Source organism: Sus scrofa, chromosome 12 (assembly GCF_054392235.1).
Source record: "Sus scrofa isolate SSC_HxYL_T2T_F1_AM1 chromosome 12, Sscrofa_HxYL_maternal_Yorkshire_Landrace_v2.0, whole genome shotgun sequence".
NCBI classification, from domain to species: domain Eukaryota; kingdom Metazoa; phylum Chordata; class Mammalia; order Artiodactyla; family Suidae; genus Sus; species Sus scrofa.
In genome coordinates this window covers 24,143,552-24,168,636 of record NC_139394.1, presented here as the reverse complement: position 1 = coordinate 24,168,636, position 25,085 = coordinate 24,143,552, and the positions used below count along the sequence as shown (strand labels likewise).

At 40.9% G+C, this 25,085-nt stretch overlaps 1 protein-coding gene across 2 annotated transcripts in view; it reads right to left on the bottom strand.

Moving 5' to 3' along the window:
- Nucleotides 1–406: 406 nt before the first annotated feature.
- Nucleotides 407–25,085, bottom strand: part of NPEPPS (aminopeptidase puromycin sensitive) — an 87,104-nt gene continuing 62,425 nt past the window's right edge. For both annotated transcript variants that reach the window (XM_003131527.6, XM_084984690.1), the window contains 9 exons: nt 23,021–23,160; nt 20,072–20,206; nt 18,275–18,494; nt 11,882–12,024; nt 10,452–10,508; nt 5,427–5,534; nt 4,555–4,710; nt 4,241–4,288; nt 407–1,913 (listed from right to left, as the gene is read on the bottom strand). In XM_003131527.6, the coding sequence (XP_003131575.2) occupies nt 1,761–1,913; nt 4,241–4,288; nt 4,555–4,710; nt 5,427–5,534; nt 10,452–10,508; nt 11,882–12,024; nt 18,275–18,494; nt 20,072–20,206; nt 23,021–23,160 (1,160 nt within the window). In that variant the 3' untranslated portion in view covers nt 407–1,760. The remainder of the gene's footprint in view (nt 1,914–4,240; nt 4,289–4,554; nt 4,711–5,426; nt 5,535–10,451; nt 10,509–11,881; nt 12,025–18,274; nt 18,495–20,071; nt 20,207–23,020; nt 23,161–25,085) is intronic.

The window sequence follows — 25,085 nt, the reverse complement described above, 5'->3', positions numbered from 1 at the left end:
ATAAATGGACTGGTAGGCTCGAGTTAACTCGAGAGAATTAATGGAGAGAATTAACTCTAGAGAATGCTGTCTCTAAGGAGCTTTGTAAGACACTTTTGAGACTCCAGAAAGAATTTAGAAGGAATCAGGATTTTTCTGGTTAGGTACTATTCATTAGAATTCAGGAACTGGATTTTCTTAGGCTCAAGTCTTATGGTGGGGAGTTTCCTGGGGCACAGAGGGTTAAGGACTGGTGGTGTCACTGCTGTGGCTCAGGGCACCGCTCTGGTGCAGGTTCAATCCCTGGCCCAGAAACTTTCACGTGCAAAAAAAATAAAAAAGGTAGTAAAACTTCTTATAGTCCTACTGAAGAATAGGAAAGTTTTTAGTTGATTATCAGAGAGAATAAAATAAATCAGGACATCAGTTTTACATTGACATTTTTATTAACGCCAACTGTTTTTTAATTATTATTTTCTTAAAACAATAGCACAAAAATGTTTCATGGAAGCAGTCTCACAATCTGATGACCTTCTGAAATACAGTTAAGCCACACCAAATATGAATTCCTGTTAATAACACACAAAAATACTTTTTTTTAAAGAAAAAGAAATGGGAAAAAAAAGTTTGAGAGAGAGGGAAAGGAATGAGATTTAGAGTTAAAACTCACTGGATTAGGTAGGTGAGGCTTGTTAATAGGATACACTGTGGAAGCAGAGTGGCACACACAGGCGTATAGTCTTTGTTGTTTTTTTAGCCAGTTACCATTAATGTATAAGCCCTGACTTCTTACATGCCCAGAATGAACCAGAAGCCAATGTTGATACTGTCATAGAAGGGTTCAACAGTTGGCCTGTCAGACAACTAAAACAATTTTCAGCAGAGTTAAGTCAGAAAGGCCTGGCTGAAAGCCTTTCATTTCTATTGTCTCACCTATATGCATTTCAGGGTTCTTAAAAGTCATCTTAAAAAAAAAAAAGAAAAAAAATGTATATCAGTTTCTCTTATTTAATGTGGCTATAAAAGATGTTTCCTTATTATTCTTTATCTTTAAGAAGGACACCAGGGTGGGGGGATTGGGGATGGAACTAAAGGGAGGAAAAAACCCAGACCAGGATAAGTTTTTGTGTTTTTTTTAACTTTTCTTTTTTGCCAAGGGGTCACACAGAAGGGAAGGCAAGGAGGAAAACTACAATCCGTGGTTCAGACTGAAGTTATACAGGAAAATATATCTTCCTGATCAATCCCCATGCCAAAACACACACACGCACACGCACACGCACACAAAACCCCTCCTGGGATTATGCACAGACTACGTTATACCAGCTATCAGTCTTTCATGTATAACCATTCCCAGCGATGGACCCTTGGCTTGTAGGCTGCTTGCAGAACCCACTTCACAAAAATCCTCTTCACCCAGAAGCCTCTAGTTTCCTTTTGGTAGGTTATAAAAACAGAACATCTGTCATTAACAGGAGAGTGTTAAATACTTTTAACCACTGACAAGGCTTCAGGAAGTTTCACAGTTTCGTTATGCTCTATTTTATTACTATCATATTTACATTTTCATTTTTTATTTTTTTTGCTGAATTGCTGATTTTCCTTTTTTTAATAGAATTTTATTCTGGAGTGTGAGCAGGAATCAGTTAACTACATTCATTGTCCAACCCCCACTGGCTTGACAGAAGACTCCAAATTCTTGGCATGTAAATCAGCTGTTCGGTCGCTCCACCTTATCCCTGCATGAAGCAGCAGAACCATAGTGGTGGCACGCTCCAGGTTCATGCTGTGGGTGGCGAGGCCTTTCGCTGAAGGAGGTACTGGTGGATGCTCTCAGCATCACGTTTTAGCCAAGCAGCATTCAGCAGGATATTTTCACAACACTGCTGGATGGTGCGCTCAGCTGAAGGAGCTGGGTGACTCTCGAAGAAAGCCTGGTATAAAACAACCCAGAATGTAGGATCACTTCTAGCAAGATTAAGAAGTTAATATCATAGGTCATGAAAAAATATCCACTGGTATATAAAGGATTCATAAGCTTCATTCATGAGAATTTACCACTGCCACCCCTAGGCTGAAAGAAAAGCAGCTCCTAGAACCTGCCTAAAGGAATTCTCTCCCAAATATTATGTGCTTAAAAACCTAATCAAAGAGTTTCCTTGTGGTTCAGTGGGTTTAGGGTCTGCCATTGTCACTACTGCAGTTTGAGCTGCTGCTATGGTATAGTTTCCATCCCTGGCCCAGGAACTTCCATATGCCATGGCGCCTCCCCACCCCTCAGAAGCTTAATTTAATACTCCACAGACTCATGTTATTTGTACAATAAAACTACTCTAGATTTTACTGTAATTATGACAGTGCTTATTAACTAAAAGTTGAATAAACTATTTTCTAATGAAGTACACCTGGTTTCATAGAAAACACTAACCAACAAAAGGACTGGTGGGGTCTTGCCTCTGAACTAGTCATCACAGGTGTGTAAGAGAGAATGACTAATTCATCAGATTAAATCTAGACCTTTTATAAATCACTAACTTTATTTACATGACAATGGCTCCTGTTCCAAGGCTCCTATCACAGCTGGCTTCTTAGGGCCTGAGTGAGATACGAGACTTCCTCTCACTCTATCTCAACAAATATCATCACTATTTTACATACGAGAAACCTAGGGATTATCCTTGACTCTTCCTTCTTCCTCCCCTAGACATGTTCACAACTCAGAGAAGCCACTCAGTAAATAGTGGTTGAATTAAAAGAATAACAAAATCTGGGGGGTGGGGGGATGTGCCTGGGCTGTGGGATGGAAATCCTGTGAAATCAGATTGTTATGATCATTATACAACTACAGATGTGATAAATTCATTTGAGTAAAAAAAAAAAAAAAAAAAAAAAAGCAACAACAACAAAAAAAACCCAAAATCAAGCCCCTGAGTCTTTTCCATTAGCCCATCTCCTAAGCTACTATACCTTTTTTTTTGGGGGGGGGGAGCCACACCCATAGCATATGGAGATTCCCAGGCTAGGGGTCAAATCTGAGCTGTAGCTGCCAGCCTATGCCACAGCCCAGTAACGAGATCTGAGCTGTATCTGCAACCTACACCACAGGTCATGGCAGTGCTGGATCCTTAATCCACTGAGTGAGTCCAGGGGTCAAACCTGCATCCTCATGGATGTTAGTCGAGTTCTTAACCCACTGAGCCACAATGGGAACTCCTAGAGATTGAGTCTTTCTTTCAGTTTTTTCAAGATCCAAACTCTTATTTCTAACAATGGCTCATAAAGTGAACCAGTCATCATAGCTCTCAGAATTTCCAAATTCACACCTGATAACCAACGCTCCTGCTTTCAAGAAGATGAGGGTGGAAGTGAAACTTAAAAAACAAAACAAAAAAAACAACTTCGCAATTAAATGCAATGAAAAGCTTAAGTTAAGACTTTTCTAATCAGTGTAGATTTGTCCCCCAAATGCTGAACTTTACCACTAAACTGATTTTTTTTTTTTTTTTTTTTTTTTGTCCTTTTAGGGCTGTACCCATGGCATATGGAGGTTCCCAGGCTAGGGGTCGAATCAGAGCTGTAGCCGCCGGCCTACCCCAGCCACGGGAACACCAGATCTGAGCTGCATCTGTGGCCTATACCACAGGTCACAGCAACGTCAGAACCTTAACCCACTGAGTGAGGCCAGTGGTCGAACCCATTTCCTCATGGATACTAGTCGGGTTCTTTAACTGCTGAGCCACAACAGGAACTCCCACTAAACTGACTATTAATTTTGTGAAGGCTAAGACGAGAGTCTCTACACAGTCACCTTGCCTTAATGTGCACACAAAAGACCCATGAAGGGTTTTTTGTTGTTGTTGTTGTTATTTTAGGGCCACACCTGTGGCAGATGGAAGTTCCCAAGCTAGGGGTCCTACCGGAGCTGTAGCCGCTGGCCTACACCACAGATAAAGCAACTGCAAATCCTTAACCCACTGGGCAAGGCCAGGGATCGAACCTGCAACCTAATGGATACTAGTCAGATTCGTTACTGCTGAACCGTAACAGGAACTGCTCCACGTTTTTTCAATCACACTTCAATGCCCTCAAAGATGATTCCAACTCTAAATTCTTCAGGCATTAAAGATACAACCTGTCTTTCTCCAAGTAAAAACACGGAGACACTAAAGTACAATATTACCTCGACACACTATGATTATAATTTGGTTAGTGTTTTTACTTACTAAAGTGAAAAGTGAAAAGTAAGCAGCACTTTTCCTACCTTAACTTCTCCAGCCATCTTATCAACTGCAAATCCCTCAACTGATAGCTGAAAAAAACAATGGTTTATAAATAGTAAGTACAACTAAGAGGCTAAGAACAAACTCATTTACCATAAAAACAAGTCATTCCATTCTCTTCAGACTTCAGTTTATTCTAGAGGGTGCAGGATGAGTTAGAGAAACCCTTTAGTAAAACTAATAGCTACTTAAGTAAACTCTTAAAAAGCAAAGACCATAATCTACAGGTCTAGTGAATCATGGATATCTTAATAATATCCCTGATAAGCTACTCAGAACAAAAATTTCCTCCTACCTTTATTAGTCTGGATATTAAGAATCCACCCTGGTATCGATTATAAAGTTCTTCCCAGTTGTCCTTTATGAACTTCCAAGCAGCCTTCCTTCCATGCTTGCTGCCTCCAGCCACTCCACCAATTACCGAGACAGTATCCTGCGGACGTACCTCTTCCTAAAAAAGAGAACTAAAAGTCTACCATATCCAGAACATCTTCTGGTGCCAGAAAGGGTAAATGCTGTTGAAATACCCAGGTAATCTCATGGAAGACATTCATTGTTTTAGGAGTAACTGGTACCAGAAGCTTCTAACAAAGAGGAGAATGTTTAAAGATCAGCCAAATTGAGAAAAAAGCACTTGGGATGGGTACAAATAGGCTACTCAACAGTCACTTGCTCTGGGGTAAAGGAAGGAAGAGATGGAAAATAAGCACAGGCATGTGTCAGCTTTCCAGTTTATTTCCTCTTCCAGTTGGAAAGTCTCACCACTAGAGGGAAATATAGTGGTTAGTAACAAAAGCTCATTTCAGTTTTCCAAGAAAGAGGAAGTCATTTTTTTTTGTTTTTTTTTGTAGGGTTGCACCTGTGGCATATGGAGGTTCCCAGGCTAGGGGTCGAATTGGAGCTGCAGCCTAAGCCACAGCAATGCTGGATCTGAGCTGCGTCTGCAACCTACACCACAGCTCATGGCAGCGCCGGATCCTTAACCTAATGCGCGAGGCCAGGGATTGAACCTGTGTCCTCATGGATACTAGTCAGATTTGTTTCCGCTGAGCCACACCGGGAACTCCAAGAAGAAGTCTTTAGTGTAGGGTTAAGGCAGATCAAGAATACTTGCTACAGATCAGTGGGTAACAATTCCCTCTAAAAGCAGTTTTCATTATAACTTACCGAAAGTGCAAACGTGAGGACTTTTTGAATCAACTCAGGTGAAAGAGTAGCCCCAAGGACTCTTTCAATTCGGTTTTTCTCTTCCTGCATGTCTGCTTGTTTGTGAAGCTATAGTGAAAAAACAAAGATAGAGACAGTTAACTCTCCCCCCTGGAAGTTATGTGTATATGACCCAATTAGGTGAAATTTTGCTCTATATTCTCTTGGCTAAGATTGCAGGATATGAAATTAACATAACAAAATAATACTTTTCAAGATGTATGGGCACTAAACTTGTCATGTGCCACAGCTTATCAGTTCTGAGCAGTTCAACATCAAGATCTAAAGGGTAAACCTGTCATGACCAAACTGTTTACTGACTGATGTCTGACTAGTGTTCTATATTAGATGAATGAAATAATCATTAGCAATACCACTGAAGATCATTAATTCAATTTACAGCAGTAAAAAATACATAAGAAGATGATTAAAGGTAACATTTTAGGGAGTTCTCTGGCAGTCTAGTGGTTAGTGCTGTGGCTTGGGTTCAATCCCTGGTCTGGGAATGGAGATCTGACATCAAACCAAAAAAAAAAGTAACATTTTAAGAATACTTGATGACACAAACATGGTCTTGATTTTTAAGTGAAAGAAGAGAGACAAAGTAAAGTGGCTAAATTTTAAAAAAATTAATGTGAAGGGGGAAAGAAAGTGAAAACATAAAAATGTAATCATTAATAATTGTCTCTGGGAGTTTCCTGGTGGCCCAATGGTTAAAGATCCAGCATTGTCACTGCTGTGGCTCTGGTTCAATCTCTAGCCTAGAAACTTCCAAATGCTGCAGGTGTGGCAAAACAACAACAACAAAACAATGGTCTCTGATCAGTGGCATTTATGCATCATCCCCCCGGCCTTTTTTTTTTTGCTTTTTAGGGCCGCACCCGTGGCATATGGAGGTTCCCAGGCTAAGGGTCCAATCGGAGCTACAGCTTCAACCTACACCACAGCCACAGCAACGCAGGATCCGACCCTGGTCTGCAACCTACACCACAGCTCATGGCAAAATGGGATCCTTAACCCACTGAGTGAGGCCAGGGACGGAACCCGCAACCACACGATTCCTAGTCATATTCACTTCTGCTGTGCCACAATGGGAACCGCCATCATCACATTTTTTTAACTGCAAAAGCAGCAAATGCTGAACGCAGAATATTTAAAAAAATAGAAAAGCATAAAGAAAAAATTATTATCTACACATCATCAAATCAGAAAAGATTGTTTATACATGCTATATTTATGACTTTTTATTTTTTTTTATTTTTCAGCCACACTGGCAGCATATGGAAGTTCCCAGGCCAGGGATCTAATCTAAGCCACAGCTGTGGCAATGCCAGATCCTTAACCCTCTGCACTAGGCTAGGGATTGAACTGGCGCCACCAAAGACAAGTTGGATCATTAACCCACTGCATCAAAGAGGGAACTCTGTGACCTTTTTAAAATTATAAGGTAAGTTTTATTTTCTACTTTATACTTTTCTAGTCTCCAAATCTTCCACAGTGAGTATACAAAATCTTTTCCCCTACTTAGAAACAAATTATTATAGACTTATTTTAACTAGAGCTATAAATGTACATGAGATATTGCTCTAAGACAACAATTTATAGACTCTCTTGATCTTTTTTCCCCTCTGAAGATTTAACACTGACCAGTGTCTGGAGACCCCATCACAGCTCCCAGTTTCCTCTTCCTTTCCTTTGGACTTTGGAGCCGCAGTGTAGTAAAATAGGAGAACTGGGTTCTAAGTCCCAGTTTTGCCTCTAACTAGCTGTGTGATCTTGACTAAGTCCTTAACCTCTCCAGGTCTCAGTTTTCCCATCTGTAAAATGATCGGGGTGGACAGATGATTTCTCAGGTCCTTTTCAGCTCTAAAACTCAAGGTCTGAACTCTGGCTTTTGGTTAGCATTCCCCAACCGACTCCCAGGAAAACCTGTTAGACTAGGCCACTAGATGGCAACATAACACCACATGTCAAATATACTTTGCATTAAAGTTATTTATTTATCCTGCTTCGTTATTCCCAAATTACTAACAGAAAAAAATCCTACTCATTTCTGATCAAGTGGTTTCTTGGAGAACCCTGATTCTGCCTTCATTAGAGCGCTTCCCATAGTAAAGTTGAATTATTGTGAGCTCCCTTGTGTTAAACAGATGCAAACTCTTATTAAAGCAACATATTGGTATAAATTCTTAAAAGTATGCCATGACATGAAAATGTCAAGGTGTATGTCATGAAATTTTCAGAACCCCAATTTTTCCCATACCTTTATGGAAGAGACAAATAAATACCAAGTATCTCATTTCATATGAAAAGAAATATAGGGCATAGGTTCAGAGACTATCAAGAATGAGAAGGGACCTTAATGTCATTTAGTTGAAAGGTAAACCCAAAGTGTAATTTTCATGTTATTAGAAAGGAAACTCTTACACAAGATATGTAGTTGAAGCAGTACATTTTGAGATGCAATTTCTTAAAGTTTATATTTATTAAAACATTCTAATTATGTAAATACTAGAAATTAGACTGCAATTCTGATCCACTTGGGATCAGAAAATCATTCTGATTACAAGGAAGTATTAAAGCACATCCCATTTCTATCCTGTTTGTCTCCGTAAGTGTGGGTATTTTATTTAATTAATTTATTTATTGGCCAGGCTTGCAGCATATGGAAATTCCCAGGCCAAGGATTCAAATCCTATCCACAGCTTCAACCTATGCCGCCAATCCTTAACCTGCTACATCACAGTAGGAACTATTTTATTTTATTTTTTGGCTTTGTCCACAGCATGTAGAAGTTCCCATGCCACAGATCAAACCTTCGCCACATCAAACCCACGGATCAAATCCAGTGACAATGCTGGATCCTTAATCTGCTAAGCCACCAAGGAACTCCTCGTTCCAAACATTTTTCTTTTTTTTTTCTTTGCTTCTTAGGACCGCATCTGTGGCATATGGAGGTTCCCAGGCTAGGGACTGAATCAGAGCTGCAGCTACTGGCCTATACCACAGCCACAGCAACACCAGATCCGAGCCATATCTGCAGCCTACACCACAGCTCTCAGCACGGCCAGATCCTTAACCCACTGAGCAAGGCCAGGGATTGAACCTGCATCCTCCTGGATACTAGTCGGGTTTGCTACCACTAAGCCATGACGGGAACTCCCAAACATTCTAATGGGGGCTCAACAGGTTAAGGAGTTGGCATTGTCAGTGCTGTGGCATGAGTTCAATCTCTGGCCCAAGAATTTCTACATGAGCCACCAGGTAACTCCTGTGTGTGGATTTTTTAATGAATGGGCGTTTTAGGTCTGACAGATGATTTAGGTATTTAAGCACATTTTGCACATTTTATTTGATGGTGATAAGTAGAATCAGCTCTCTCACCTCTAATGCAACCAGATGGTCAAGTTTTTTCTTAGACTAATAACTACATGGACTGGGACTGGAGGCAGGACCTGTTCCACATTATTAGGACTTTCAAGCAGATCACTGCCGCAGTTGTCTTATGGTGCAATGGGTTAAAGATCTGGTGGTGTCGTCACTGCTATGGCTTGGGTTTGATCCCTGGCACAGGAACTTCTACATGCCATGGGCGTGGCAAAAAAAAAAAAGAAACACCCCCAAAAAACGAAACAAAAAAACAGATCACTATTATAAGGACATGGCAAACTGTACCTGTATTTTTTCTTAGCCAGAGTTTTATTATATGCCAACCACCCTGAGAAACTATAGAGGCTGTGAAGGCAAGTGAATTAATTTCCTGTCCATTCATAAGAGGTATAGAGACAAACCATTTAAAATGGGCAGACCCCAGGTAAGTCTGCACTAAAGGGAATTTTTTTTTTCTGCTTTTTAGGGCGGCACCTGCAGTATATGGACGTTCCCAGGCTAGGGGTCCAATTGGAGCTGCAGCTGCCCCCCTAAGTCACAGCCACAGCAACACTAGATCTGAGCTGTGTCTGTGACCTACACCACAGCTCACCACAACACCAGATCCTTAACCCACTGAGAGGCCAGGGACTGAACCTACACCCTCATGGATACTAGTTCAGGTCCTTACCACTGAGCCACAATGGGAACTCCTTGAAGGGAAAATTTTTAAGAACCTGACATTTAATTAAAATGAACATTTCAGTATTAAGATTTAAGATGCATAAATCTGTGAGTAAAAAAAAGAAGTGAGGGAGTTCCCGTCGTGGCGCAGTGGTTAACGAATCCGACTAGGAACCATGAGGTTGCGGGTTCGGTCCCTGCCCTTGCTCAGTGGGTTAACGATCCGGCGTTGCCGTGAGCTGTGGTGTAGGTTGCAGACGCGGCTCGGATCCTGCGTTGCTGTGGCTCTAGCGTAGGCCGGTGGCTGCAGCTCCGATTCGACCCCTAGCCTGGGAACCTCCATATGCTACGGGAGCGGCCCAAGAAATAGCAACAACAACAACAACAAAAAAAAGACAAAAGACAAAAAGACAAAAAGACAGAAAAAAAAAAAAAAAAAAAAAAAAAAGAAGTGGGAGTGCCCATCATGGCTCATTAGGAATCCAACTAGTATCCATGAGGACTGAGGTTTGATCCCTGGCCTCGCTCAGTGGGTTAAGGATCCAGCATTGCCGTGAGCTATGATGTAGGTCACAGACCGGGCTTGGATCTGGCACTGCTGTGGCTGTAAGTGCAGGCTGGCAGCTATAGCTCTGGTTCAACCCCTAGCCTGGAAACTTCCATATGCTGTGGATATACCCCTAAAAAAAAAAAAAAAAAAAAAAAAAAAAAAAGAAGTGAAGAAATTATATGACTTTTAGCATTTGCACTGGTAGTATACATGAACAAACATACATTTCTCCTACAGTTTCCTAATATTTGTATGTGTGCAATATGCATATCTGCACATATTTTTTTTGCTAGGACTCTTTTTTTTAACCACTTCAGCTTATACTTCCTGTGTCAATCCAAGTTCAAAAGCAGAAAATGGGAGCTCTTTCCTAATTTACTTACCTTCAGCATAATATCTAAGGTAGTGCCATCACCGTGCTTCAAAACAGTGAGATAGACCTACAAGAGAATACAGGAACAAAAAAGGAGGCATCTGATTAAATGAACCTTTTTCCAAATAGCACCTACCCCCCTTTTTATTTTTTAATTTTTTTTTTGTCTTTTTGCCATTTTTTGGGCCGCTCTGCGGCATATGGAGGTTCCCAGGCTAGGGGTCGAATTGGAGCTGTAGCCGCCGGCCTACACCAGAGCCACAGCAACAAAGCAGGATCCGAGCCGCGTCTGCAACCTATACCACAGCTCACGGCAACGCCGGATCGTTAACCCACTGAGCAAGGGCAGGGACCAAACCGGCAACCTCATGGTTCCTAGTCGGATTCGTTAACCACTGCGCCACGACGGGAACTCCTCCCCCGCCTTTTTTAAAGGATGCAGTGTTATCACTGCTGTGGCAAGGCTGGGAACTGCCTCATGCTACAAGTACAACCGAAAAATAAAATAAAAATTTTTTAAAAATTAAAAACAAATATGTAAATTCAAAGAAGTGTTGTGGATGTTACATACAAATTGTGGCAAGGATCTAAGAGCCCACATGAAGAAAGGTATATGGCAGGTCGTTAAAGTAACAGCGGAGAACACCAGTCTCTGAAGAGAATGTGTACTGCTAATCAGTCACCTTCCGTAACCTAATGTGGACTAGGAAACTTTATTTAATTTTTATTTTTATCTTTTTTTGCTTTTTAGGGCTGCACCTGTGGCATATGGAGGTTCCCTGGGTAGGGGTTGAATCAGAGATACTGCTGCCGGCCTACACCCCAGACACAGCAACACAAGATCCAAGACGTGTCTGTGACCTACACCACAGCTCATGACAACGCCGGATCCTCAAACCACTGAGCGAGGCCAGGGATCGAACTTGCAACCTCATGGTTCCTAATCAGATTTGTTTCCACTGTGCCACAATGGGAACTCCTGGACTAAGAAACTTTAAGCAAATGAGAAGCCAGCTACAGACCGCCTAAATGACATATATTAAAATAGAGTCAGAAATAATTTGTGGGTCAGTACTTAGGTCATTTTTGGTTACTATTAAATACTTTCCAGGAGTTCCCGTCGTGGTGCAGTGGTTAATGAATCCAACTAGGAACCATGAGGTTGTGGGTTCGGTCCCTGCCCTTGCTCAGTGGGTTAACGACCCGGCCTTGCCGTGAGCTGTGGTGTAGGTTGCAGACGCGGCTCGGATCCCGTGTTGCTGTGGCTCTGGTGTAGGCCGGTGGCTACAGCTCCGATTTTGACCCCTAGCCTGGGAACCTCCATATGCCTCGGGAGCGGCCCAAAGAAATAGCAAAAAGACCAAAAAAAAAAAAAAATTCCACACTACACAGAATGATATAGTTACCTAGAAATCAAAGTATTTTATTGTGAAAACCTACCGGACTCCTCAGATCAGCCGAGAGAATCTGTTTCCCTTCCACGTGGTCCTTAAACCGACGACGGGCTTCTTCTAATGTTGCCTTATGCCCTGCTTTTCCTAGTTTGCCCAGAACCAAACCCCTCAGGAGTGCATCTAGATGACCTGATGGAGAAGAAGAAGAAATACAGAACTACTTAAAAAGCTTATTTTTACAAACATACCACTTGGGTATCTTATAATTGTGTTATACCATGTCTAAAATCTTGAACAAACAAAATCAATTACTTTGGCACTTGAGAGAACACTTGATTTAGATTTATCAAATCATAAGAATTAGATGAATTGCTTAACAGACTATACAGGCAAATATGCTGATTCTGTCTATAGTTACAATGCCAACTAACTGGACTTACTTAAATGCTCACTCCATCTGGGTAATTACACTAATAAGAATTATATGTGAAAGGAAAAGGCTTACTGGATCATGCAGTTTTGACCCAAGATTCAGATGAAAGGTCACATAAAGAACTCGTATGCTGGGTACACTAAACTGAAATCTTAGATTTTTAAAATCAAAATCTGATGTATTACTCCAAAATATGTAAATATCCAATAAGCACATGAAACCACTTTCACTGGCCACTAAGGAAATGCAAATCAAAACCACAATGAGATACCATTCCACACCCATTAGGATAGCTAGAATAAAGAAGGCAACAACGGGAGTTCCCATATGGCACAGCAGAAACAAATCTGACTAGTATCCCTGCAGATGCGGGTTCAATCCCTGGCCTCGCTCAGTGGGCTGGGTGGGGATCCAGTGTTGCCGTGAGCTGTGGCTATGGTTTAAGGCCAGCAGCTGTAGCATGATTTGACCCCTAGACTGGGAACTTTCATATGCCACGGTGCAGCCCTGAAAAAAAAAAAGGGCAATAACAAGGGTTGGCAAGGATGGGGAGAAATTAGAACCCTCATACATTATACATTGCTGGTAGGAATGCAAAATGCAGCGGCCACTCTGAAAAATAGTCCAGCAATTCCTCAAAAGGTTAAAAAGAGTTACCATATGACTCAGCAATTCCATAACCAAGAGAAATAAAAGAATATATCTGCACAAAAACCTGTATATACAAATGTTCAGCACAGTATCCATAACAGTCAAAAATAATAACCCAAACATATATAAAGTTATGAAATAATCCAAACATATATAAAGTTATGAATGAAAAAAGAAAACGTGATATATCCGTACAATAAGTGGAACATTATTTGGCTATAAAAAGGAATAAGATACTGATATATGCTGCAACATGGATGAACTTTGAAAACACATTAAGTGAAAGACACCAAATACAAAAGGTCACATAAGTGTATGATTCCATTTATATGACGTGTCCAGAACACGAAAATCCATGAGACAGAAAGCAGATCAGTGACTGCCTAGGACTGGGTTGCCAGGGAACAGAGTGACTGCCAATGTGCATGGAGTTTCTTTTGAGGGTAAAGAACTTTGTCTGGAATTACAAAGTGCTGATGGTTGTGCAACATTGTGAAAAAAGACTGAATTGTATACTTTAAAAGGGTTCATTTTATGGCATACTGATTATATCTCAAAAAAGAAAGAGTTAACACTAACAAACGGATGGATTGCAACAATGGACAGATAAACTATGGTATATTCATACAATGAAATACCACTCAGCAATAAAAAGTAACAAACAACTTGGATATATATCTAGAACATTATACTGAGTGAGCCAGATATAAGAATAGAATATATATTATGATTCCATTTATATAAAGTTCTAGAAGAAACCATATTAATCTAGGGTGAAAGGAGTCAGTACAGTGTTTGCCTTGGGGGATGGGAGGGTAGGGGGTAGAGTGGCAGGGACTGACGGTGAAGAGGGAGGCCTGAAGCAACCTGTCGTGATAAGAATGTTATATGCATTTATCAAGTCACTGAACTGAACATGTATACTTTGCTATATTTAAATTATTAACTCAATAAAATATAAGTTTAAAGGGGAGTTGCCTGTCATGGCTCAGCAGAAACAAATCTAACTAGTATCCATGAGGTTGGAGGTTTGATCCCTGGCCTCGCTCAGTGGGTTAAGGATCTGGCGTTGCCGTGAGCTGTGGTATAGGTTGCAGATGCAGCTTGGATCCGGTGTTGCCATGGCTGTGGCATAGGCTGGCAGTTGCAGCTCCAATTCAACCCCTGGGAACTTCCATATGCCATGGCTGCAGCCCTCAAAGGACCGGGAGTGGGGTGTGGGGGGGGAATAAGAACTAATTTATAATGCTGGTTCTGATTTGCTATGTTGTTATACACAATATTTTTATTATTTTGCTAGGTTTGATTCTTCCACCTGTAAAGCTGGGAAATGAAAGACATTCTATTTCATAAAGTTGTTTTTGAGCCCCTGAAGTTTCATATATTATCATCATGAAAGAAAAGTGCAACATCTACCAATTTACCTGCATTTGTGTTCATATACTTCCTGTCTTGTTCTTTTATTTTTTTATTATTTTTTTATTTTTTTTTTTGTCTTTTTTGCTATTTCTTGGGCCGCTTCTGCGGCATATGGAGATTCCCAGGCTAGGGGTTGAATCGGAGCTGTAGCCACCGGCCTACACCAGAGCCACAGCAATGCGGGATCCGAGCCGCGTCTGCAACCTACACCACAGCTCACGGCAACGCCGGATCGTGAACCCACTGAGCAAGGGCAGGGATCGAACCCGCAACCTCATGGTTCCTAGTCGGATTCGTTAACCACTGCGCCACGACGGGAACTCCTTCTGGTCTTGTTCTTACAGATCTGCTGGGCTCCTGCCTAAAGCCGATTTCCCCAATGTGTACAAAAGATCCCAACTCCTCCTGATTATTCAGCCATCACTCCTGCAATTACTCCTCCTCTCACATCATGAATTTTTCTTATTATTACTGCATCATTTTCATCAGCACAAAAACATGTTATAAAATCTCCCACCTTGGGGAGTTCCTGTTGTGGCTCAGAAGGTTACGAACCTCACTAGGATGTGGGTTTGATCCCCAGGCTCGCTAAATGGGTTAAAGGATCTGGCGTTACCTTGAGCTATGGTGTAGCTCACAAATGAGGCTCAGATCTGGTGTTGCTGTGGCCATGGCCAGCAGCTGCAGTACCGATCCGACCCCTAGCCTGGGAATGTCCATATGCTGCTGGTTCAGCCCTAAAAAGACAAAATCTCCCACCTAAAAAGAAAAATAAAAAAAGCCTCCTTGAGGCTTCCTTCAAGACTTTTTATCTAATCCTTTTTATCTGATCTTCCCTTTTATCTGATCTTCTTTTGTGTGTGTGTGTGTGTGTGTCTGTGTGTGTGTCTTTTTAGGGCTGCACTCATGCATATGGAAGTTCCCAAGCTAGGGGTCGAATTGGAGCTGCAGCTGCTGGCCTATACCACAGCCACAGCAAGGCAAGATCTGAGCTATGTCTGCGACCTACACCAAAGCTCACAGAAACACCAGATCCTTAACCCACTAAGCAAGGCCAGGGATCAAACCTGAGTTGTCATGGATGCTAGACAGATTTGTTTCCACTGTGCCACCATGGGAATTCCCTGATCCTCTTTTTAGCAAAACTTCTTTAAAAAGTTGTCTGAATAAAAAGCTAAAAAATAAAAATAATAATCTTCATCCTCCCCACCTCCAAAAAAAAGTTGTCTCAGTCTCCATCTCCTTTTCCTGTCCTCCCATTCTGGAGAACCCACTGTTCTCCACGCCACCACAGAATTTGGCAGATGTAATCATCAGTTCACCATTCTGCCTGCCCTAGAGCAGCATATGTCATGGCTGACCTCCTCTCCTTCTCGATTGCTCCTGCTGCTGCTTCTTTTTTTGGCCGCGCCATGGCATGCAGAAGTTCCCAAGCCAGAGGTTGAACCTGCACAGCAGTGACAATACCAGATCCTAGGTGGTCACCAGGCAACTCCCTCCACTGCTTCTTTAAGGCTTCCGGGACATATCTCCCTCCTGACTCTCCTGTCAATCTCCCTTGCTGATTCCTCCTCTAAATCCTGGACTACTGTAGGACCCCTACCTCATACTTCTTTTCTCCACCTACACACAAGCCCTAGGTGATCTTATCCAATCTAAGGCTGTAAATACCATCTACACTAAATGTATTTATTCAGCCTGGACCTCTAGGCACAGTACTCTCTCCGCTTGGATGTCTGAAAGTACCTCAAATTTAACATGTCCCAAACCAAACTCCTGATCTGCTTTTGTACCCAAACCTGCTTCCACTGCAGTCTCCCCCATCCCTATAATATGGTAACTTCACTCTCTCAGTTCTTCTGGCCAGAATTTGATGACTCCCCTCTTTCTCTCCACCACACAGGCTACCACCAAATATTTTCAGTTCTACCTTAAAACATACCCAGAATTGACTACCTACCAGTGCTAACTGTAACCAGTACCTAACTGGATTACTGAAACAGCCTTCTAACTTGTTTCCCTGCTTCCTCTTTTTGCCTCCCCTGCTACTGTCTGTTTTTCACACAGCTGAGTAAATCTAGTCATGTTCCCCTGCTTCAAACTCTCAAATATGAGTTTCTCATATTCCTAAACATGAAAGTCTCATGGGCCCTATAGGATCTAACCTGCTCCCACCTTCCTTTCTCCCTCACTTAGTTACTCTGTCCTGACTTTACCAGCCTTGTTATTCTTTGAACATCCAAACATACCTCTGCCTCAGGTCTTTTGTACTTGTTTCCTGTTTGGACCATTTCTACTAGGTATCCTCCTATCTTTCTTCAGGTCTCTGCTTATGCTCAAATATCACCTGACTAGTCCTCCTGTCCACTCTCTATTAAATAGTGGCTTACTATTCGTTCTACTCCTAACGACGTAACTTTATTTTTCTTCATGATACCTGCTACCACCTAAAATATTATCTATTGAATTATTTGCTTTGTCCTCCACTAGAATGTAAGCCACACAGGGCAATTTTTGTTCACTGCTACACCATCAGCTGCTGGTTGGTATATGGTATTTAATGGGTGCACACATTCTTTTTTTTTTTTTTCTTTTGTCCTTTTAGGGCTGCACCCAGAGCATATGGAGGTTCCCAGGCTAGGGGTGGAATCAGAGCTGTAGCTGCCAGCCTATGCCACAGCTACAACAACGCCAGATCCGAGCTGCGTCTGCAATCTACACCACAGCTCACAGTAATGCTGGATCCTCAACCCACTGAGCAAGGCCAGAGATCAAACCCGAAACCTCACGGTTCCTAGTCTGATTCGTTTCCACTGAGCCACGACGGGAACTCCCCATAAATACTTGTTGAATCGATGAAACAAAGACATACACCTCTAGATAACTGTTACTATTGTTTTTATTGCAAAAGACTCCCAGAGTAAGACTGGGCAGGAGGAAAAACCACCTTAAGTTATTAGCATATGGTAGAAAATAATTATTTAAAGCATGAAATCACTATTCCTAAGATTTAAATGACAGTAAAAGAATAATTACATGATTACCGAAATAAAGAGGACAGAACACATGGAGAAAGAAAATAATTCCATTAATTCAGAAAGCTGGCCCATGTGTTTCTCCACACCTTTTCAAATTGTACATAACGGTGCCTGGTATTTATGGTAATAATAAATAATCCAAAATTCCCTTCGGCTTTTCTTTACTTTTTCTTCTTTTGCTTTTGTGTACCTGAAGCATATGTAAGTTCCTTTGCCAGGCACTGAATCTAAGCCACAGCTGCGACCTATGCCACAGCTGTGGGCAATGCTGGATCCTTATCCCACCACACCAGGCTAGGTAATGAACCTGTGCCTCAGCAGTGACCTGAGCCACTGCAGTTGGAGTCTTAACCCACTGTGCCACAGCAGGAACTCCAACTTTTCTTTACTTTAAATGGGATTTTGGGAGTCTGTAAAAGACTTTTATTTCCAGGATTTTCTCTGTGCAGAAATCATAATTAGCAAAAAATACACATAACCACCGTTTTGGTTTTTTTGTTTTGTTTTGTTTTGTTTTTGTGGCCACACCTGTGGCATATGGAAGTTCCTGAGCTAGGGGTCAAATTGGAGCTGCAGCTGGGGCCTAAGCCACAGCTTGCAGCAAAGCTGGATCCTTAACCCACTGACTAAGGCCAGGGATTGGAACCCGAATCCTCACAGAAACAATGTTGGGTCTTTAACCAGCTGAGCCACAATGGGAACTCCACCATCATTTCTATATTGGTGACCCATGTAACTTCATCAGGAGGCTTAAAAGACCCAAGTCTTAATTTCTAATTAGCTGAACATATAGTAAAACCCAGCAGATACAAAGATGATTCTATTGTTACTGTCAACCACAGCTGTAAAAAAGGACTAATTTCTGATCAATTCTTTCCCCAGTTAGTACATCTATTACCTTCTCCAGGTTTGGGGTCCCAGCCCAGTCTCTCCCCTATAGGTGAAAAGACATCTTTCACAAACTCCTGGATTTCCTCATAGAAGTCTGTGTGGGACAAGAGAGTTGAGAGAATCCCCAGGTTACAGCTCAGGTCGCTCCATACAGTATAATTGGGCTCATTCACAAAAGCCTCCATGACTTTTAGAACCTCTACAGTGCTAATGATTCCAGCTCGAGCCTGGGATAGGAAAAAACATAAATTAATCGAGTCTTCAAACAAAAACAAAACACAAGCATGCATTTTTGGCATTATCCTTTGCTAGCTAGCCATCCTTCCGGTTTAAGGCAAGAGACTAGCCTATATAACCTATATAAGACTATATAAGGTAGACTATATGGTTTTATAAAATAAAAATCATATCATGACAACATTCTTCATTTACTTTTTATAAGTAAATTTACTATTTATAAAAGAACCACTCAAAAAAAAAATCTAAAATTCCACTAATTTAGAAAGAACAAAAAAGAAAGAAAACAATTAACTTCCTATTTTTATTCAATTTCTGGGGTCTTGGCTTTTTTTTTTTTTTTTTTAATTTTCATACTTTCAGAAAAGTTGCAAAAATAGTTGGGGCTTTGGTTTTTGACAGAGTTGCTTTCAAAACTGGACCTATAGGAGTTCCCATTGTGGCTCAACAGCTACAAACCCAACTAGTATCCACGAGGATGTGGGTTCAATCCTTGGCCTTACTCAGTGGGCCGGCATTGTCTCGAGCTGTGGTATAGGTCACAGACAAAGATAGGATCTGGCGTTACTGTAGCTGTGGTGTAGGCAGGCAGCTGCAGCTCAAATTCGACCCCTAGCCTGGGAACTTCCATATGCCACAGGTATGGAACTAAAAAGACAAAAAAAAAAAAAAAAAAAAAAAAAAAAAGAAAAAGAAAAAGAAAAAAAGGACCTGCAAACTGTATCAACTTCAGCCTGTCCTTTACTCATTTCTAAAAGAAGGCAAACTGGAAGGCACTACAAATTCAGTCTTTTCAGAATTACTAATAGAGTTAGGAAAAAGAACTTCTGTTACAGCAGCCAACTGCACAAACACACCACTCTCCTGGGACAGGTCTCTCTCAGCAATGAGATCAGCGGATGTGAGGTTTTGTGCATCAGTGCTAATCTGTGTTTATACAAAGGAGGAATCCAAAACCAGTTACTGCAAAGGGGAATGAAAATTCCAAGTCCAATTAAAGGAACACTAGGAGGAATCTGACAATTTTATCACAAAGACATCTAGAAATTATCTAATCTATGTTTTGGAATCATAAACATTATACTGCTAATTGCTCCTTGAAATTTTCTCTGGAACAAAGCCAAATATAATTCTAAAGCTAATGGGGCTTTTATATATGCCATAATAGAATGTTAAAAAATTCTAGGCTTTTCCAGAAAAGTACAACCACTATTTTAGAAAAATATAAATCATTCTGAAGTAATTACTTTAAAAAAAAAACAACATGGCTAGAGAAATTTCTTCCAGGTCTATATCCATTCCTATTGAAAAGAATTTTTGCTCTATAAAAGATAGTTGAAATATAGTTGCAAAAAGCTGGCTTAGGAGTAGTGAAATGAGATTTGTTTTTGGTAAATTATATAGGTTCAATTTTTTCATGTTAATTAATAATTAGTCACTTGCTCTAGTCCCAAAGGCACTCAGCCTTCAGGAAGAACTATATTCTTCTAATTATGTTTCAGTCAGATACTCCAGGAAAAATAATATCCTTTAAGCAACAAAATCCATCATACTACTTGAGGCTCACCAAGGAGAAGAGGTCATTCTGTAGTCCAAGTCGATCCACAGGGGGCAGAGAAAGGTCACGAATGCCTGGTAATAAACTTTCCAGCATGGCCGAGCTGTACTGGGTCCGATAAAACCCAACCGTTCCCAGGTTTAACTGAAAAAATATCAAACAGGTATTATTTAACAGTTGCACTTATGTTTTAAATCAATCTTTTATAGGTATGAAAGGAGTTCTAGTTTTAGTATATCTGGATTAAAAACAACAATGATTATTTATGCTAAGAGACAGCGATTAAAACAAAATACATGAAGATAGAAATCGGTTGTCAAAGAATACAGAGGCAAAAGAAAATAGAAACTGGATAGAGTGGGAGCCAGAGTGAGCAACAGTGAAAAAATCATGGCAGGGTGGTAGAAAATAATGTGGAAAGTTTCTATTTCTAATCTTAGTGGATAGTTTTCAGCTTACAGAAAATATTTACTATATATACAAACACTTGGTGGAGTTCCTGCTGTGGCTCAACAGAAATGAATCCGACTAGGAACCGTGAGGTTGCAGGTTCGATCCCTGGCCTCGCTCAGTGAGTTAAGGATCTGGCGTTGCCATGAGCTGTGGCGCAAGTCACAGACGCGGCTCAAAACCCCTGTTGCTGCAGCTGTGGCACAGGGCAGCTGTAGCTCATATTCGACCCCTAGCCTGGGAACCTCCATATGCCGCAGATGGGCCCTAAAAAGTAAAAAAGAAGCAAAAACAAAAAACGCTTGGCAAGTTGCCTTTGTGGATCAGAGGGTTAAGAATCTGATTAGTATCCATGAGGGTAAGGGTTCAATCCCTGGCCTTGTTCAGTTAAGGATCTGTCATTGCTGTGGCTGTGGTGTAGTCCAGGAACTGTAGCTCCAATCTGACCCCTAGCCTGGGAACTTCCATATGCCATGAGTGCAGCCCTAAAAAGACAAAAAACAAACAAACAAAAAAACACTTGGGGAGTTCCTTTGTGGCACAGCAGGTTAAGAATTCGGTGTTATCACTACAGCAGCTCAGGTTGCTACTGTGGCACAGATTCAACTCCTGGCCCAGGAACTTCCACATGCCATGGGTGTGGTGAAAAAAATAAAAACAAAAACAATAAAAACACTTGGACAATAAAACCTCTGAAGGAGACTAAACCTTTACAAACATTGATCTGTTGAGCCAAGAGCCTCAATAGAATAACGACTGTCAGGTCCCAGATTTTAAAGAATTACATGGACTTATAAGGCAATTTCATATGATTTCTGGGGTGAGCTAATCACTGACTATCATTATTTCCTACAGGCTATTTACTAACAGTCAAAAAAAAAAATAATTTTTTTTTTTTTTTTTTTTCCTGGAGTTCCCATCGTGGCTCAGTGGTTAACAAATTCGACTGGGAACCATGAGGTTGTGGGTTCGATCCCTGGGCTTGCTCAGTGGGTTAAGGATCTGGCGTTCGATCCCGAGTTGCTGTGGCTGTGGTACAGGCTGGAGGCTACAGCTCCGATTAGACCCCTAGCCTGGAAACCTCCACATGCCGTGGGAGCGGCCCTAGAAATGGCCAAGAAAAAATTTTTTTCTTTCTTCGTTTTTTTTTTGGGAGGCTGCACCTGTGGCATATAGAGGTACCCAGGCTAGGGGTTGAATGAGAGCTATAGCTGCCAGCCTACACCACAGCCACAGCAATGCCAGATTGGAGCCACATCTGCAACCTACACCACAGCTCACAGCAACACTGGATCTTTAACCCACTGAGCAGGGCCAGGGATCAAACCCGCATCCTCATGGATGCTATTTGGATTCGTTTCTGCTGCACCACAAGGGGAACTCCCCAAAAATATTTTTTGATAATGTTTATATATAAAATACTTTAATGATAAGATGACAGTATAAGATATAAATATTTTACCATTAAAATCACTTCACATATCTAATACAAATTGTGTTGATTCCCTTTTTCTTTTACTGTAGGAATAACATCTTTATTTACCTAATTATAAGAAAAATTTCACACTGCTAAATATGCTCCAGGTTGTAATTACAAATGGTAATATAGTATTCCATGAGTATATTTTAAAAACATGTTTAAAAAATTAAAACAGGGAGAAGTAACTCTGCAAACATATAAGTCTAAGGCAATGTGTAATTCCTACTAGGAACCTAAAATTTGGGAGAAAAGTTTGTAGTAGATACTTTTCATTATGAAAGGTCGAGTACAGAATAACGAAAAATAATATTTACCGACTGTTAATTTTGTGAAATGGCTTTAAAACACCAGCTAAAAGGAATTTCACATTTCAGCGACACAAACTGATTATTATGTCTCATCTCACTTGATTATAGTTGTACACACACAATGATAACACACTGAAGTTAACATGTCATTACAATGACAGGGCAGTTTGAAGTTTCAAGACTACAAATGTTTTGGTTAATGTGACTTCACACATGCACTACTATTTTTTTTCCTGTTTAATCCTATCCTTTTGTAACTGCTTATCAACCACTCCCTTACCTAACATAAAAGCAATTATCTAGGAGTTCCTGTTGTGTCTCAGTGCAAACAACCCAACTAGCAACCGTGAGGTTTCCCCAGCCTCGCTCAGTGGGTTAAGGATCCCGTGTTGCCATGAGCTATAGTGTAGGTCACAGATGTGGCTCGGATCCTGTGTTGCTGTGGCTGTGGCATAGGCTGGCAGCTGTAGCTCCTGTTCGACCCCTAGTCTGGGAACCTCCAGATGCCATGAGTATCGCCCTAAAAAGAAAAAAAGAAAAAAGAAAAAAAAGAAATTATCTAGAAAATACTATTTGAAAATTGGCCCAAAGTTTTATACAAGAAAGTTTAGAAATTTTCTTTTTCTTTGCAAGCCCTAGTCCAAACTGAAGCCAGACATAAAATGCATAAAAGAAATCCGTTTAGTTAAGACAAAATGGCCATGCTATTTCTGGACTCACCTTCACCCACTGGTCTGGTTTGACATCTTTTAAAACCACATTCATCTCTGGCTTGTCCATCAGAATTTTAAGTTTGGCCTGGTTGGGATCTTCACTAGTAGAAATTGTAATAGGAACCATCCACTGGGGACAGTCTTCTCCTTAAGCAAGAGAAGAATAAACAGAAAACTTGAAAAATAATTTCTCACTGGAGGAAATGGAAGGTAAGGTAGAGAGAGAGGACTGGTGTCCCATGCATAGGATTGAGACTAACTGTTAAGCCAAATGGCTCATTTTCAATGCACATGAACTCCTCCAGAAAACTTGAAATCAGGAAGAGAGAATTTACTAACAAAAATCACAATAAACCCATAAAAAAGAAAACACTGTATTTACTTGTAGGATCACAATTACAATGATTTCAATTTAATTGTTGTTTTTCACTTTTCAGAGCAAGAGAGACAATGATTTTACTGTTAAATGAAATTTCAAGTTGGTTAAAGCTCTCACATAGCACTTAAAAACAAATTCTATGGTACAGTACTTAACAGGTAAATACACTGCCAAGGCTCTGAAAGGTTGATTTGATTTCTGCGATAGGATATACCTCAGGAACTGCTGGGACCCATCAATGAGGAGTCCTATCTAAAAGCCAAAGCTTTTGTAAGGCAAATATACTCTCTTTGGTATCAGACAGCAAAACAGATTTTGCATTACGATGTCAAACCAAAGAGTCACTGCCCAGCATATTAACGGAACTATCTTATTAAGTTATACAGCTTTACGCTATCAAGCTAAACCACAAATGAAAATTTCCTTTTGACACTGGGATATTTCAGGTTTTAATACTGATTATTGGTCACTGAGTATTAGAAAACCTGCAAATCCTGTCCGTTCTACAATGCAGATGCAGGTATATACAGAAAACAGCAAAAGTGACACTATTTATTTAGATAATAAGCCTGTCATCTGACTTATCAGACATACTTATTAAAAGAGTAATTCGCAATACTAAGGCTAAGGGTGGAAGGCCACCCCTCTTAACCCTAGTGGAGTGCATCATAATTTGCTGGCTAGAACATGAAAAGGCATGGTGACTCTGATAAACCTCTACCCTTGCTGAGAACGACTTTTTTAATACTGTAGTTGATTTACAACGTTCAATTTCTGTTGTACAGCAAAGTGACCCAGTTACATACACATATATATACATCCTTTTTCTCATATTATCTTCTATCGTGTTCTATCACAAGTGACTGGATATAGTTCCCTGTGCTGTACAGTGGGACCTCACTGCTTACCCATGCTAAATGTAATTAGTTTGCATTTACTAGTCCCAAATCCCCACCCATCCCACTCCCTCCTCCTCCTCCTCAGCAACAAGTCTGGAGAACTACTATTTTAAAGGAAGTGAGACAGGAGCAGAAAAACACTTTACTTTTGACTTTCCAAATCAATCTTTAATTCCCCAGATAAAAGAGCATAATGTCATGTAGAAATATTTGAAAAAGCAGAGTTGAGTGGTAGTTAAGTGTATAAACTTATATAATCCAACTATTTTGTTGGAATTCCTGCTCTATAACTTACTTTATTTTTTTTTTTTTTTGGGTCTCACCCACGGCATATGGAAGTTCCCAGGCTAGGGGTCCAATTGGAGCACAGCTGCTGGCTATGAGCCGTGCCCGCAACCTACACGACAGCTCACGGCAACCCAGGGACCAAACCCAAATCCTCATGGATGCTACTAGTTGGGTTTGTTAACTGCTGAGCCATGATGGGAACTCCTCTATAACTTATAATAGGGAGCTTCTGTCGTGGTGCAGTGGAAATCAGTTCAACTAGTATCTATGAGGATGAGGGTTCGATCCCTGGCCTCGCTCAGTGGGTTGGGAATCTCGCCTTGCTGTGAGCTACAGTGTAGGTCGCAGATGTGCCTCAGATCCTGAGTTGCTGTGGCTGTGGTATAGGCCCGAAGCTGTAGCTCCAATTCGACCCCTAGCCTGGGAACTTCCATATGGCGCAAGTGCAGCCCTAAAAAGCAAAAAACAAAACAAAACTTATTACAAAGATGATCTTGGGTAATTTA